The sequence below is a fragment of the Corylus avellana genome, chromosome 11 (genome assembly GCF_965113065.1).
Source record: "Corylus avellana chromosome 11, dhCorAvel1.hap1.2, whole genome shotgun sequence".
Lineage (NCBI taxonomy): Eukaryota > Viridiplantae > Streptophyta > Magnoliopsida > Fagales > Betulaceae > Corylus > Corylus avellana.
This window is the reverse complement of record NC_142500.1, coordinates 3,935,015-3,947,969: the sequence shown is the minus strand read 5'-3', so window position 1 is coordinate 3,947,969 and position 12,955 is coordinate 3,935,015. Positions and strand designations below refer to the sequence as shown.

At 34.3% G+C, this 12,955-nt stretch overlaps 1 protein-coding gene across 1 annotated transcript; it reads left to right on the top strand.

The window, feature by feature from the left end:
* Positions 1–3,613: 3,613 nt before the first annotated feature.
* On the top strand, positions 3,614–12,783 carry ABCG38 (pleiotropic drug resistance 10). Its single transcript, XM_088511904.1, has 22 exons — positions 3,614–3,674; positions 4,878–4,962; positions 5,087–5,246; positions 5,346–5,422; positions 5,598–5,651; positions 6,236–6,326; positions 6,448–6,749; positions 7,515–7,796; positions 7,883–8,199; positions 8,390–8,550; positions 8,638–8,741; positions 8,914–9,070; positions 9,170–9,295; positions 9,509–9,612; positions 9,708–10,040; positions 10,137–10,427; positions 10,541–10,624; positions 10,869–11,002; positions 11,098–11,325; positions 11,490–11,661; positions 11,771–12,025; positions 12,448–12,783. Exons 3-22 carry the CDS (start codon positions 5,120–5,122, stop codon positions 12,703–12,705), a joined length of 3,657 nt encoding a protein of 1,218 aa, XP_088368030.1. The 5' UTR covers positions 3,614–3,674; positions 4,878–4,962; positions 5,087–5,119; the 3' UTR covers positions 12,706–12,783.
* Positions 12,784–12,955: the final 172 nt, after the last annotated feature.

Here is a 12,955-nt window from a genome sequence, read left to right as displayed (position 1 = left end):
ACCTGCAGGAGAGATGGTGGAGATTGGCGGAGCAGATTGGCCGGAGAATCGCCGGAGACGGCAACGGCGAAGTGGAGGTGGCCGCCGGAGAGAGCTAGCTAGCAGAGAGAGTGCTACGTACTGCTGCTGCAGAGAGATAAAGCTTATCACAGAGAAAATGAAGGAGGAGCTAGAAGAAAATGAGGAAGAGTGAGGGAGCAGATAGAAGAAAATGAAGAAGAAAAATACCTGCAGGGATGGCGGGAGAAGAGAAGAGCTGTGCGTGCGATAATGGAAAAGCAGGGGAAAGAGAGAAAAGAGGGAAAATCAAAAAAACAAAAGAAAAAAAATGATGATTTTCGGCAGCTGTGCGTGCGATGGGACGGCCAGCAGGCGCTGGCCTTCCCAACGCACGCTCCTGACGTGCCACATAGGCACGTCAGGAATATATATATATATATATATATATATATATATATATATAGTATTAATTATATATATTAATACTAATATAATTAATATTTTTCTGTTTTGTATGTATATATATACATGTTTATATGTTTATAATTAATATAGCATTAATTATATTAATACTAATATAATTTATGTTTTCCTCTTTTGTATTTCATTTGAGTTCTCATGTATTTGGTTTTATTTTATGTACGTGAATAGTGCAGTTAATCTTACAAACAACAATTTCATTTTAACGTGCATGGCTCAAACCTAAATGATATATAGCGTGCATGATTTATATATATATATATATATATATATATATATATATATATATATATATGTATGTATATGTGTGTGTGTGTGTGTGTGTTTGTCAAAACTTTAATATCATCTATCACCAATATTGTTACTTTAATTATTTTAATTAATGAAATACCAAATTTGGTATCTCATAATTAAATGAACGAGATCGAGAAAAATGCATGTTATATATATATATATATATATCCTTTAGTCTAATTTGAACCATGCATGCACGTTAAATAGCCATGTTATATATATATCCTTTTGCATGGTTTTGCTATATATATATATATATATATATATACGGTATCTCGAGTAAAACATGGCTAACAGTTGGGAATTTTTTTTTTTTTTTTAAGTTTTGAATGTTCAAATGGCATGGGTTACGGTACGTGTTATAAAAGAAAAGTATATATTAAAGTACTGGCCGGTGTTTGTTTTCTAAAAATTAATTTTATTGAATGTTAATTGGAATTCGATCATATTGTACAATATTAAATTAATCTGATAATGTTGGGATCAATCCTATTATCTATATATATATATATATATATATATATATATTATATTTACTAACGTGTCAAATTGACACGTCAATAATTCTTGACGTGTCAAAGTGACACGTCAATAAATGTTGACGTGTTACTTTGACACGTCAATATTTCTTGACGTGTCAAAGTGACACGTCAATAATTCTTGACGTGTCAGTATTTGACACGTCAGTAAATAATCAATCAATTAATAATTTAATTTAAAATGACGTCAGATTTAATTTGGTTCAAATTTACTGACGTGTTAATTATAACACGTCAGGAAATACTGACATGTTGTTTTCAACACGTTAGTAAATGTTGACGTGTAACTTTTACCACGTCAGTAAATAATTTGTTGACGTGCTACTATTCACACGTCAGCATTTACTGACGTGCCAAAAAATTTTACTGTTTGCCATGTGAAGAAATGGCCTTTTTTTTGTAGTGCGTGGAAAGCACTTCAGAAGAAAAATAAAAATTTTCTTTCTCTGCATGTCTCTCCCGCATGACGTGGAAAATGTGGGTGGTAGACATGCAGCGAGAAAGAAAATTTTTATTTTTCTTCTGAAGTGCTTTCCACATCAGGCGGGAGAGAATTTTCGGGAAAATTCTCAGGCTCTCTAGCACTCCCCCAACCTTAAACCAAAGTTTCATGGCTGCATTTTTAAAACTCACATTTAATGCATTTTAAAATTAGGGAAAATTATATTTTATCCCCTTAAAGTTTGAGGCGATTTGCAATTTGACCTCCAAAATTTTAATTTTGGCAATCCACCCTCCCAAAGTTCAAAATTTTTGCAATTTTGACTAATTGTATCCAAAACTTTTCATGTTGTCCATAATTTTTTATTTTTTATAAAAAAATTAAAAAAAAAAAATCGGGGTGGCATCATCTGGCCATTTTTGCACCCCAAATTTTTTTTTTTTTTTTAATTTTATAAAAAATAAAAATTAGGGGCAATATATGAATTTTGGAATAATATTGGTCGAATTGCAAAAATTTGGAACTTTTGGGGAGTTGATTGCCAAAATTGAAACTTTAGAGGTCAAATTGCAAATCGCCCCAAACTTTGAAGGAGTAAAATGTAATTTTCTCTTAAAATTACTATTTTTGTTTTCAAATCACATGTATTAAAACTACTAAACCGAAAAGGACACAAGCTCATTTATAATAATTGTTGTCGCGGCGAATGCTTAATTACAAAGAAAACAGAGTAGTACATTGTTATATGGTCAAAAGAATAAGGGTCTAGTAAATAATAAAAATCATTTTCCAACCCATATTTCGTCTATTTTAATTTGTTTAGCGGTCAAATAATAAATTTACTATTGAATTTGAGGGACTTACGTGTGAGTTTATAAATTCGATAGTAAATTTGAAAAGGAGATAATTGAGAAAGTACCGTGTGACATTTCTCTAACAATAAAAACATCATAAATTCTTGAGATCCTTGGCGATTTTCTACGATTATTGCTGCGTCGGTCTTAATTATACACGTCAGCCAACCAACACAAATTCCCAAGTCGCAAGCCCATTAATTTCTTTACAGATTAAAAGGATTTGCTATTAAGCACCTAAACATGCCCACTTGAATGGCAAAATTTTCTTGGATTTTCTCTCATTAGACTCACTTCCCTCGTCCCTCCCTCTTCATATCTGGGTCTCTACTCTGCTTTGTGTTGGTGATATTCTAGCGATGGATTTTGGACACAGTAGAGCATCTTCTTCACAAGTGACAAGCACTAGCAGAGATGCATGCCAAAACGACGACGAACAGGCTCTCAAATGGGCTGCTCTTGAAAGGCTTCCAACGTACGACAGGGCACGTAAAGCTCTGCTGCATGGAGTTGCAGGGGACTTCAAAGAAATCGATCTTCAGAAGCTTCGGGTTCAAGACAGGAAGGAGCTGCTAGACAGGTTGATCAGTAATGCTGACAAAAATGAAGAGTTCTTGAAGAAGCTCAAGATGAGAATTGACAGGTGGCCGGGAAAACTTTTTCCCTTTTGTTAATTATTTTCTTTTTCCTAAACATTTCTCACTCACACTAACAAGTGTTATATTTGATTGAAAAACAAAAAGAGTTGCTCTCGATCTGCCAACAATAGAAGTTCGATTTGAGAATCTGAATGTTGAAGCAAAAGGGTATCTGGGAAGCAGAGGTTTACCCTCAATCTTCAACTACTTTTTGAATATGGCAGAGGTTTGTAATATTATTAATGCAGTGGAGAAATTGGAGCATGTAATTTTGCCTTGACTACTTTTGAGAATATTCTTGAATAATATTAATGATTAATTTGTCATGTGTCTTAAAGGGTATAGCACACTTCCTCCATATTCTTCCAAGTCAAAAGAAAGAGTTCTCAGTTCTTAGTGATGTTAATGGCATTATCAAGCCTGGCAGGTAAGATGAAGACTCTGCTTGTTTCCTCTGTTCATATTTCTTGTATATAATTATAGATTTTGTCACTGGAATTTCTAAAAAGAAATTGTATTAAAAGTTGTAAGAATTTCAGCATATTCCTTCATATGTAGTTTTAATATTATACTTTTATTTAACCTCAATAGAGACGGAGGAAGGGGAGAGCCGGTATAGGGTATGGGCCATGGCTCTTCTTACGGCTGGTTTAATAAATTTTGAGGCCTAAGACAACAAATTTAAGTAGGTTTTTTTTAAAAAAAATTATTTTATTTATTTATTTAAATATTTAATTAAATAATTTTAATTTTAACTCATTCTTCTTAATTTTTTACCTTAATTTTTTTTTTCCTTTCCAAATGACTTGCAAGATGTGATATTTTGGGTTGAGCTACATATAATTTCATATATATATATATATATATATATAGAATTTAATTTGCAAAAATGATATTTACTATATTTAAAAATTATTTTAATGAACGCACTTGGTCAATATGTTGGTTTTAAGTTCAGGTGAAATTATGAGTTCAGTAACTACTTTAAGAGTGCAATTAATGTGACTTTTCATTTTCTTGTTCATTTCCTTTAAAACCTTAATATCATGAAATTTCATTTTTTGTATCCATGTTTACCATAATTTGGGCCTTAATTAAAGAGCATTGACTAACTTTTTATCATAAATGAGACTTTAATTGTTTTTTTAGTGTTTAGGTGCGTCAAAAAATAACATCCGGGAAGAAAGAAGAAACAATTATTAACAACATCTAAGAGTTTTAGAGAACTTTACACTCTGTGATTATAATAGTTTTTATGCTCTTGATTATTCTATTAATGAAATCTAAATGAACTATCCCTCACAAAAAAAAAAAAATAAATAAAAAATATTAACAACCTCTAATTTCATTTTAACAGATGATTAGTTGAAAATTGTAATATATTAAAAAACAATTATCTTGTATTTTTTTCTATTATTTATATCTTATTAACAATACTATATGCATAATATTACTTTTATTTTTTATATATTAATTTAATCTTCAACTTTAATATATTTCACATTCATATTTTATTTTTTTTTTTATTTTTTATTTTTTTTGTAAGAACAACTTTATCGCTTTCATATTTTGACCCCTATACTGTGGCTCCCCCTTCCATAAAAATTTCTGTTTGGTCCCTGCATTTCAGGTTGACTCTGCTTTTAGGACCGCCAGGCTCGGGAAAGTCCACCTTACTAAAAGCTTTGTCAGGAAAACTTGACTCGGAACTAAAAGTAAAGAAGTCACACTCATAGTTTTCTGGAATTTTTTTTTTCTTCTTCTTCTAATTGCATAGTTTTCTGGATTTGTTTGAACATTTGAAGCTCTTATGGTATCTTATTTATGCATGAATGATAGTTTTCTGGAAAAGTAACATACAATGGCCATGAGATGCACGAGTTTGTACCCCAGAGGACTTCTGCTTATATTAGCCAGTATGATGTTCATCTTCCATTGTTAACTGTTAGAGAAACCTTAACTTTCTCTGCAAAATGTCAAGGAGTTGGTACTGGCTATGGTAAGTTAATTACAACACGTGTATAATAATTAGGCTTTTCATAATCTTTTTACCCTTTTTTTTTTTTAATATTTATTTCTGGTTTATTGACTACTTTAGAGATGCTCACGGAGCTTTTGAGAAGAGAGAAGCAACTCAATATAAAGCCCGATCCCTATATTGATGCTTTGATGAAGGTAAGGAAACACTTAAAAAAAGAAAAAAAAAAAAATATATATATATATATATATATATATATATATATATATATATATATATCACACGTATAACATGTCACAATGAGCTATGCATGTCTTCAATCTTCAGGCCAAAGAGATTTTTTTTGTGACATATTTTTTCTTTTAATCATAGGCGTCAGTTTTGGAAGGGCACAAGGAAAACATAGTCACGGACTATGTTCTTAAGGTATGTGGAGGACAATCTATTACTTATGATGTTCAGTAAATAAGCAAAAAAGATTAAGGTTAATTACTTTTTTAGGTTTCCATTCTTATCACTGATGGTATCTAACTTATGGGTAAACATTAATTTAGTACTTCTATCTCCATTCCGCCAGCCAAACTACTGGATTGCCATGGGGGTAGTTTCGGCCACCCTACAGCTTGTTTGGAGGTAACCAAACCACCTTTAGGAGTGGTTCGGCCACCCCCAATGGCCAAAAAGGGGGTGGCTGAAACCACCTCAAAGGCTGAGCCACCCCCTAGAGGCCATGGGTGGTCGAACCACCCCCAAACTGGCCGCAGAGGTGGACGAAACTACCCCCATTGCAGTCCGTTAGTTTGACAGACGAAATTGTGACGAAGATACTAAATTAGTAATTACCCATAAGTCAAGTATCATCAATGATACGAATTGAAACTTAAGTGAAAAAAATAAAATAAATCATGAAAACTTAGGTACTAAAAAGGTAATTAACCCAAAAGATTAATTCTAAATGTAGATTAATTTAAATTTATATATCTCTTCTTTTTTTCTCTTTTTTTTCCCAGCTTTTAGGACTGGATGTGTGTGCTGATACGATTGTAGGGAATGAAATGATAAGGGGTATATCAGGAGGACAAAAGAAACGTGTCACTACAGGTAGATTCACATATGAAAGAAACTGAGTAATTTTTTTTTATTTCAAAATAATCTAATTAAACTTTTGAATTACTTTCTTTGGTGAAAATATAATTGAAAGTAAGTTTGATATTTGATGCAGGGGAGATGCTGGTTGGTCCAGTAAATGTGCTGCTCATGGACAATATATCAAATGGTCTTGACAGTTCAACCACATTTCAGATAATAAACTCAATCAGGCAATCAACCCACATCTTGAACAAGTCTGCTCTAATCAGTCTTCTGCAGCCTCCGCCAGAAACATATGAGCTCTTCGATGACATTATTCTTCTTTCCGAGGGACAAATTGTGTATGAGGGTCCCCGTCAATATGTTCTTCACTTTTTTGAGTCCATGGGATTCAGATGTCCCCAGAGAAAAGCCATTGCAGACTACCTCCAGGAAGTAAGTATTTCTACAAAAAAAACTCGTGATTAGAGTCGTTTCTTTTAACATCGCTTTGAAGAAACGATTCTAATATCTTACTTTTATGTCGTGAGGTTGAACCTTAACTTCACAATTTACTCTTGTTTTAGTTAAATATTTCACTTGTTGGGTCGTTTTAGTTATTGAAAGAGAGTCACTCATTCTTAGTACCTTAAGCTTTTAAGATAAGTGATGATTTAAAGCATGTTTGGGATTGTGTTTGAGAAATAAAACCTTTAAGTAGTGTTGTTTGGTAAAAGCTTCATTTTTAAGCTTTTGCCAAATGCGTTTTACTCATTTTTAGGTTTTTTAGACCCTTAAGAGCGTTTTCAATTTTTTTTACCAAACGGTTATTTTTTTTTGTTTTTTCAAACAGACTTTTTAAGTGTTAAACATACTTTTAAGCCTCTTAAACGCACACCCAAACAAGGCATTAACATGATATCTTAACATAAGTCGTGAGTTTAAACCTTGCTCCACTTCATTCTAAATTTTAGTTAAATCTTCTACGTGTTGAGTGAGAGTTTAAGTCAACACATGAGAGAAAATTTAACTCTTCGTATCGACTTAAAACTTTTATGATAAGTAGTAATTTAACATAGTATTACACGTGGTGGAAGTGTTAAAATCTTAATTAAACACTTACATTCATCTATTTCTATCCGCTTAACATTTTGAGATAAGTGATTGCTTCCAAGTACCAAAATTGTTACATAGATGACAATATTTTGCATCATATTATAGGTGATATCATGGAAGGATCAGAGACAGTATTGGGCAAATGAAGAACAGCCATATCACTACATTTCTGTCAATGAATTTGCAAATTCCTTCAAGTCATTTCATGTAGGAAGAACCATCCAAAGCGAGCTTGCCACCCCATTCAATAGGTCCAAGAGCCATTCTGCATCCTTGACAAGATCCAAATATGGAGCCAATGTGAAAGAATTGATGAAGGCTTGTTTATCAAGAGAAGTTATTCTGATGAAGAGGAGTGCATCTTTTCACATTTTCAAGACAATTCAAGTGAGTAGCTAGTATCCCTGTGATTTTGTGCCCTTCAACAAAATTCTTACACCTAAATGACTTTTACACTCTTCTCATCATTTCAGCTTGAAATTTGTGCAATCATCGCGGCAACTGTCTTTGCACAATCCAGAAAGCATCACAGTACTGTAGAAGATGGATTAGTCTACCTTGGTGCTCTTTATTTTGGGCTCATTACAATAATGTTCACTGGATTTTCTGAACTTCCATCCACCATTGATAAACTTCCTGTTTTCTATAAGCAAAGAGACCTCCTCTTCTATCCTTCCTGGGCATTTTCCTTGCCAGTATCCATCCTTGGGATTCCTGTAACTTTCATTGAAGTTGCTTTTTGGGTTGCCACAACTTATTTTGTAATAGGATTTGATCCAAGTGGGATAAGGTCTGTATATTCAAAACTGATTATCCTTATTGTTAAATCATCATTTATCCCATATTGACAAAATTCGAAACCTCTGCTCTGATATTATACATGTTAATTAAATCATCATTTATTTCGAAAGCTTAAGCTCGCTCGTTTTACTTCCTGGGATTCTCCTTATTCACTGATTTATATATGTTTCCTGCATCAGGCTGCTAAGACATTTTCTCCTTCTCACTGCAAGCGCACAGATGTCATATTCACTTTTCAGATGCATGGCTGCACTTGCTAGGGACCATATTGTTGCAAACACAGTCGGATGCCTTGTATTCATGGGGCTTCTTGTGTTTAGTGGATTTGTAATATCACGAGGTATATATTAATAGTTCAACATTAAAAGATTTCCCTATGATTATATAGAAATCTGGCTTAATGTTGTGTTCTACATGTTTCATTTAGAAAATGCACAGAGTTGGTTGACTTGGGGTTTTTGGTTGTCTCCCTTGACTTACGCGCAAACTGGACTTTCAACAAATGAATTTCTTGGCCAGGCTTGGAAACAGGTGAGTATCCTTCTTTCTATTATAATAGAGTACTTTTACATACTTCAATACAAACAAGATATAGCCTTAACGCTTCATCGGTTCCTTTTTCTCTCTTCTTCCGCTCTTTCTCTTTCGTATTATATATCCTTTTATATAGCTGTACAAGCTTGAATGTGAAAACCAAATGTAGGTTAATAATGGATCAAAAGAAGCTCTAGGAATATCCATCCTGAAAGCAAGAGGAGTGTTGACCAATCCATATTGGCCATGGACTGGTCTTGTTGCATTGATTGGTTTCATGTTCATATTCAATGGGGTTTCTGCTTTAGGTCTTGCTTATCTTAATCGTAAGCATTCTCATTTTCAACACTCAATAATTTTCTTTTTCTTGTAATTCTTTGCTATTCAAACTGAATTGATAAACATGTTGCTACGACTCTCTGCAGAATATGGGAAGTCTCAAGTGATTTTTCTGTCGAAAGATACTCTGGAAATAAGTAAGACTGAAGGGGAGGAGACACTAGAAAATGGAACAAGCTCCAGCAGGACCAGCAATAACAATGCACCAACAGGTAATTACCGCGCCAGTATTACGGACAGCACTAGTTGTCGCTGATATTAAATTTTTGCCATGCTTTAGCGACGACCACAAATTGTCGTCTCTAATAAGTGATCGACGTCGTTAATGACCATTTTTCCTGTAGTGGCCGGCATTAAGCTCTTAGATTGAGATTTTCTTAATGATGATTAAAATGTGATTCCTAAGACAATGCATAAAATGACAGAAGTCACTGCAGTTGGTAGACCTAAGAAGCAAGGAATGCATCTCCCATTCATTCCCCTCTCTCTGACCTATGAAAATATCAGATATTCAGTTGACATGCCAAAGGTAATTATGCTTTACAACTTTATGATCATCCATGTAAATCGTATGTACATTGATCGAAAAAAAAAACTAAAGGATCTCTGCTACAAACTTCATAGGCAATTAAAGATGAAGGTGTTTTAGAGAATAAATTGGAGCTTCTGAAGGGAGTTAATGGAGCTTTTAGGCCAGGAGTCCTGACAGCTCTAATGGGTGTTAGTGGGGCTGGAAAGACTACACTTCTAGATGTGTTGGCAGGCAGGAAAAACTGTGGATATTTAGAGGGAAGCATCACAGTTTCAGGCTACCCAAAGAGGCAGGAAACATTTGCTAGAGTTTCAGGATACTGTGAACAAAATGACATTCACTCACCCCTTGTCACTGTTTATGAGTCCCTCCTATATTCAGCATGGCTTCGTCTGCCTACAGAGATTGATGCAAAGACTAGAGAGGTAAATAAATTTTTTAACTTTATCTATCCTCCTCTGTTTTTGAAATTCCTTTTATGTTAATAGGTACTATTTTCTTTTGAAACTTAATGATTGCAGGCTTTTGTTGAGGAGGTGATGGAGCTGATTGAGCTAACACCATTGAGAGAGGCTTTAGTTGGGTTTCCAAATGTAAATGGACTATCCACTGAGCAGCGCAAAAGGTTGACAATTGCAGTGGAGCTTGTGGCAAACCCTTCAATAATATTCATGGATGAGCCCACCACAGGCCTTGATGCAAGAGCAGCTGCCATTGTAATGAGAACTGTGAGAAGTACTGTGGACACTGGCAGAACTGTAGTATGCACAATTCACCAGCCAAGTATAGACATATTTGAATCATTTGATGAGGTAATTAATTAAGAATTTGTTGATGTACAGAAAAAAAAAAAAAAAAAACACTCTAAATCATTTCTTCCTTTTGTGTATCTTGAAATCTGAATGCTTTTGATTTCCAAATATAGCTTGTTCTATTGGCTAGAGGTGGTGAAGAAATTTATGTAGGTCCACTTGGGCCACAGTCTCGCCATTTGATCAACTACTTTGAGGTAGCCCTAAACCTAACTAGAACCTTTTCTTGCTTTTTTTTTTTTTTTTTAACTTTTTTGGAAAAACTTTACTTAATCTCTTTGAACTTTTAGTGAAAAAATTCAATGTCACCCCTGTTAATAGGGTTTGGGGTGGCATTGCAAAAACTCTGAAAGTTTAAGAGGATTAAGTGAAGTTTTCCAATCTTTCTTTGGATTATTCACTCAATTTTTCTTCTTTCATTTTCTTTTTGTGTGTTCAAAGGAAATAGATGGAGTTGGTAGAATTAAAAATGGTTATAACCCGGCAACATGGGCCTTGGAAGTGACAACAAAGGCACAAGAAGAGGCTTTAGGAATCAAATTTGCAGATGTATACAAAAAATCAGATCTTTTTCGGTTAGTTAAGAAATACTCCTAATGGTTTTTACCCAAAAACTCACAACTTAATCTCTATTTCTTTCAAATTAATCCCTCAGATAATTCTGATGCAGGAGAAACAAAGCTTTGCTTAGGGAGCTGGGTACCCCTCCTCCAGATTCACAAGAACTCCACTTTCCCTCTATGTACTCCCGCTCCTATTTCACTCAATGCAAAGCCTGCCTGTGGAAACAGCACAAGTTATATTGGAGGAACACACCGTACAATGCTGTGAGACTTGTGTTTAGCACTTCAATGGCCATCATTTTTGGATTTATATTCTGGCGTCTTGGCCCCAAAAGGTACGTACAAGAAAAATCAAATTTCTTCCAAACTAGATTAGAGAAAGCTCCATCAACTCAGTCTGGATGAAAACTCTATCCAATGAATCTCGCACGAATTTGGAGCAACATGCTTGTCTTATTGGAGTATATAAAATAACTCATTAAAGATTTTGAATTGACAGGGGAACAAAGCAAGAAATTTTTAATGGGTTGGGTGCCATGTATACTGCACTTATGTTCTTGGGGCCACAAAGTGCTGGTACAGTGCAACCAGTTTTAGCTGCTGAAAGAACAGTTTATTATAGAGAGAGAGCTGCTGGCATGTACTCTGCTTTGCCTTTTGCAATTGCACAGGTATTCATAGTGCCTAGCAAATATTAGTTTGATAAAAAGTTGGTGACCATTGCAATTGCACTGATTTCTCTCTTGCCTTTACCTTAATCTTCCTCATTCATTTTTTCAGGTTACAATTGAGATCCCATATGTATTGGCTCAGGTTCTTATTTATGGGATTATAGTTTATGCAATGATTGACTATGAATGGACAGCCACTAAGTTCTTCCAGAACATGTTCTTCATGTTCATCACAATTCTGTACCACATATATTATGGAATGATGGTCATAGGAGTAAGTCCTAACAACCAAGTTTCCTCCATAGTTTCCGGTATCTTTTACTCGACATGGAATCTCTTCACCGGCTTTGTGATCCCCCGAACGGTAATTTTTCATCTAATAATCCTTATTATAATGTATTTAGCAATTGCTGAGAGAGAGGGATCAGGATTTCCTATAATTTAGGTTACTTCTAGGCATCGAAACACTTGAAAAACGCTACCTATTAAAAATGTGGCATGTTAGGGTTAAGAATTGAGTATATTTTCATCATGTTCTTACTCTCTATGTTATAGAAAAGCTTTGAATAAAAAATTTATATCTCTTAGTTTTCTGAAGAATAAGCGTCTCTACAAAAGTGTAGAAAAAACCTTTTGGGGTGAATTTTTTTTTCCACTTTTTTAATATGCGACATTTTTCAAGTAATTCGATGCCTAAAAATGACGTAAATTCCGTAAATCGTAATTTGAGAATCTATCCTAATCCGAGAAAGAGAGTTGTAATTTAAACAACTTGACTAATTGCAGAGAATTGCCGTGTGGTGGAGATGGTATGTTTGGGTATCCCCCGTATCATGGAGTTTCTATGGGTTGGCTACTTCACAATATGGAGACATTAACACTAAGCTGGACACAGGAGAGACAGTTGCTGAGTTCATCAGGGATTACTTTGGGTTCAAATATGATTTCTTGTGGGTGGTTTCTCTCACACTAATTGGGTTTTGTGTGCTCTTTGTTTCTGTCTTTGCTGTCTCTTTGAAGGCCTTCAACTTTCAGAAAAGATAAGGAACTTGCAACAGGCCTTTGGATTGAGTTGATAGATGAAAGGGTTTTGATGATTGTATTTGTATAATATAATTGGGAAAAGGGATTGAAATGATTTTCTACAATGTTCAGACCCATTTTATATTATTGGCCCTGCCTAAAATCGTTAGGATTATATGTATAAAACACATGGAAGACAAAAACAAAAAAATGGCAAAGGGAGAATACTCACATAGCAAGTCGGCTACTCCAAGAACAAGGGGGCTAATTT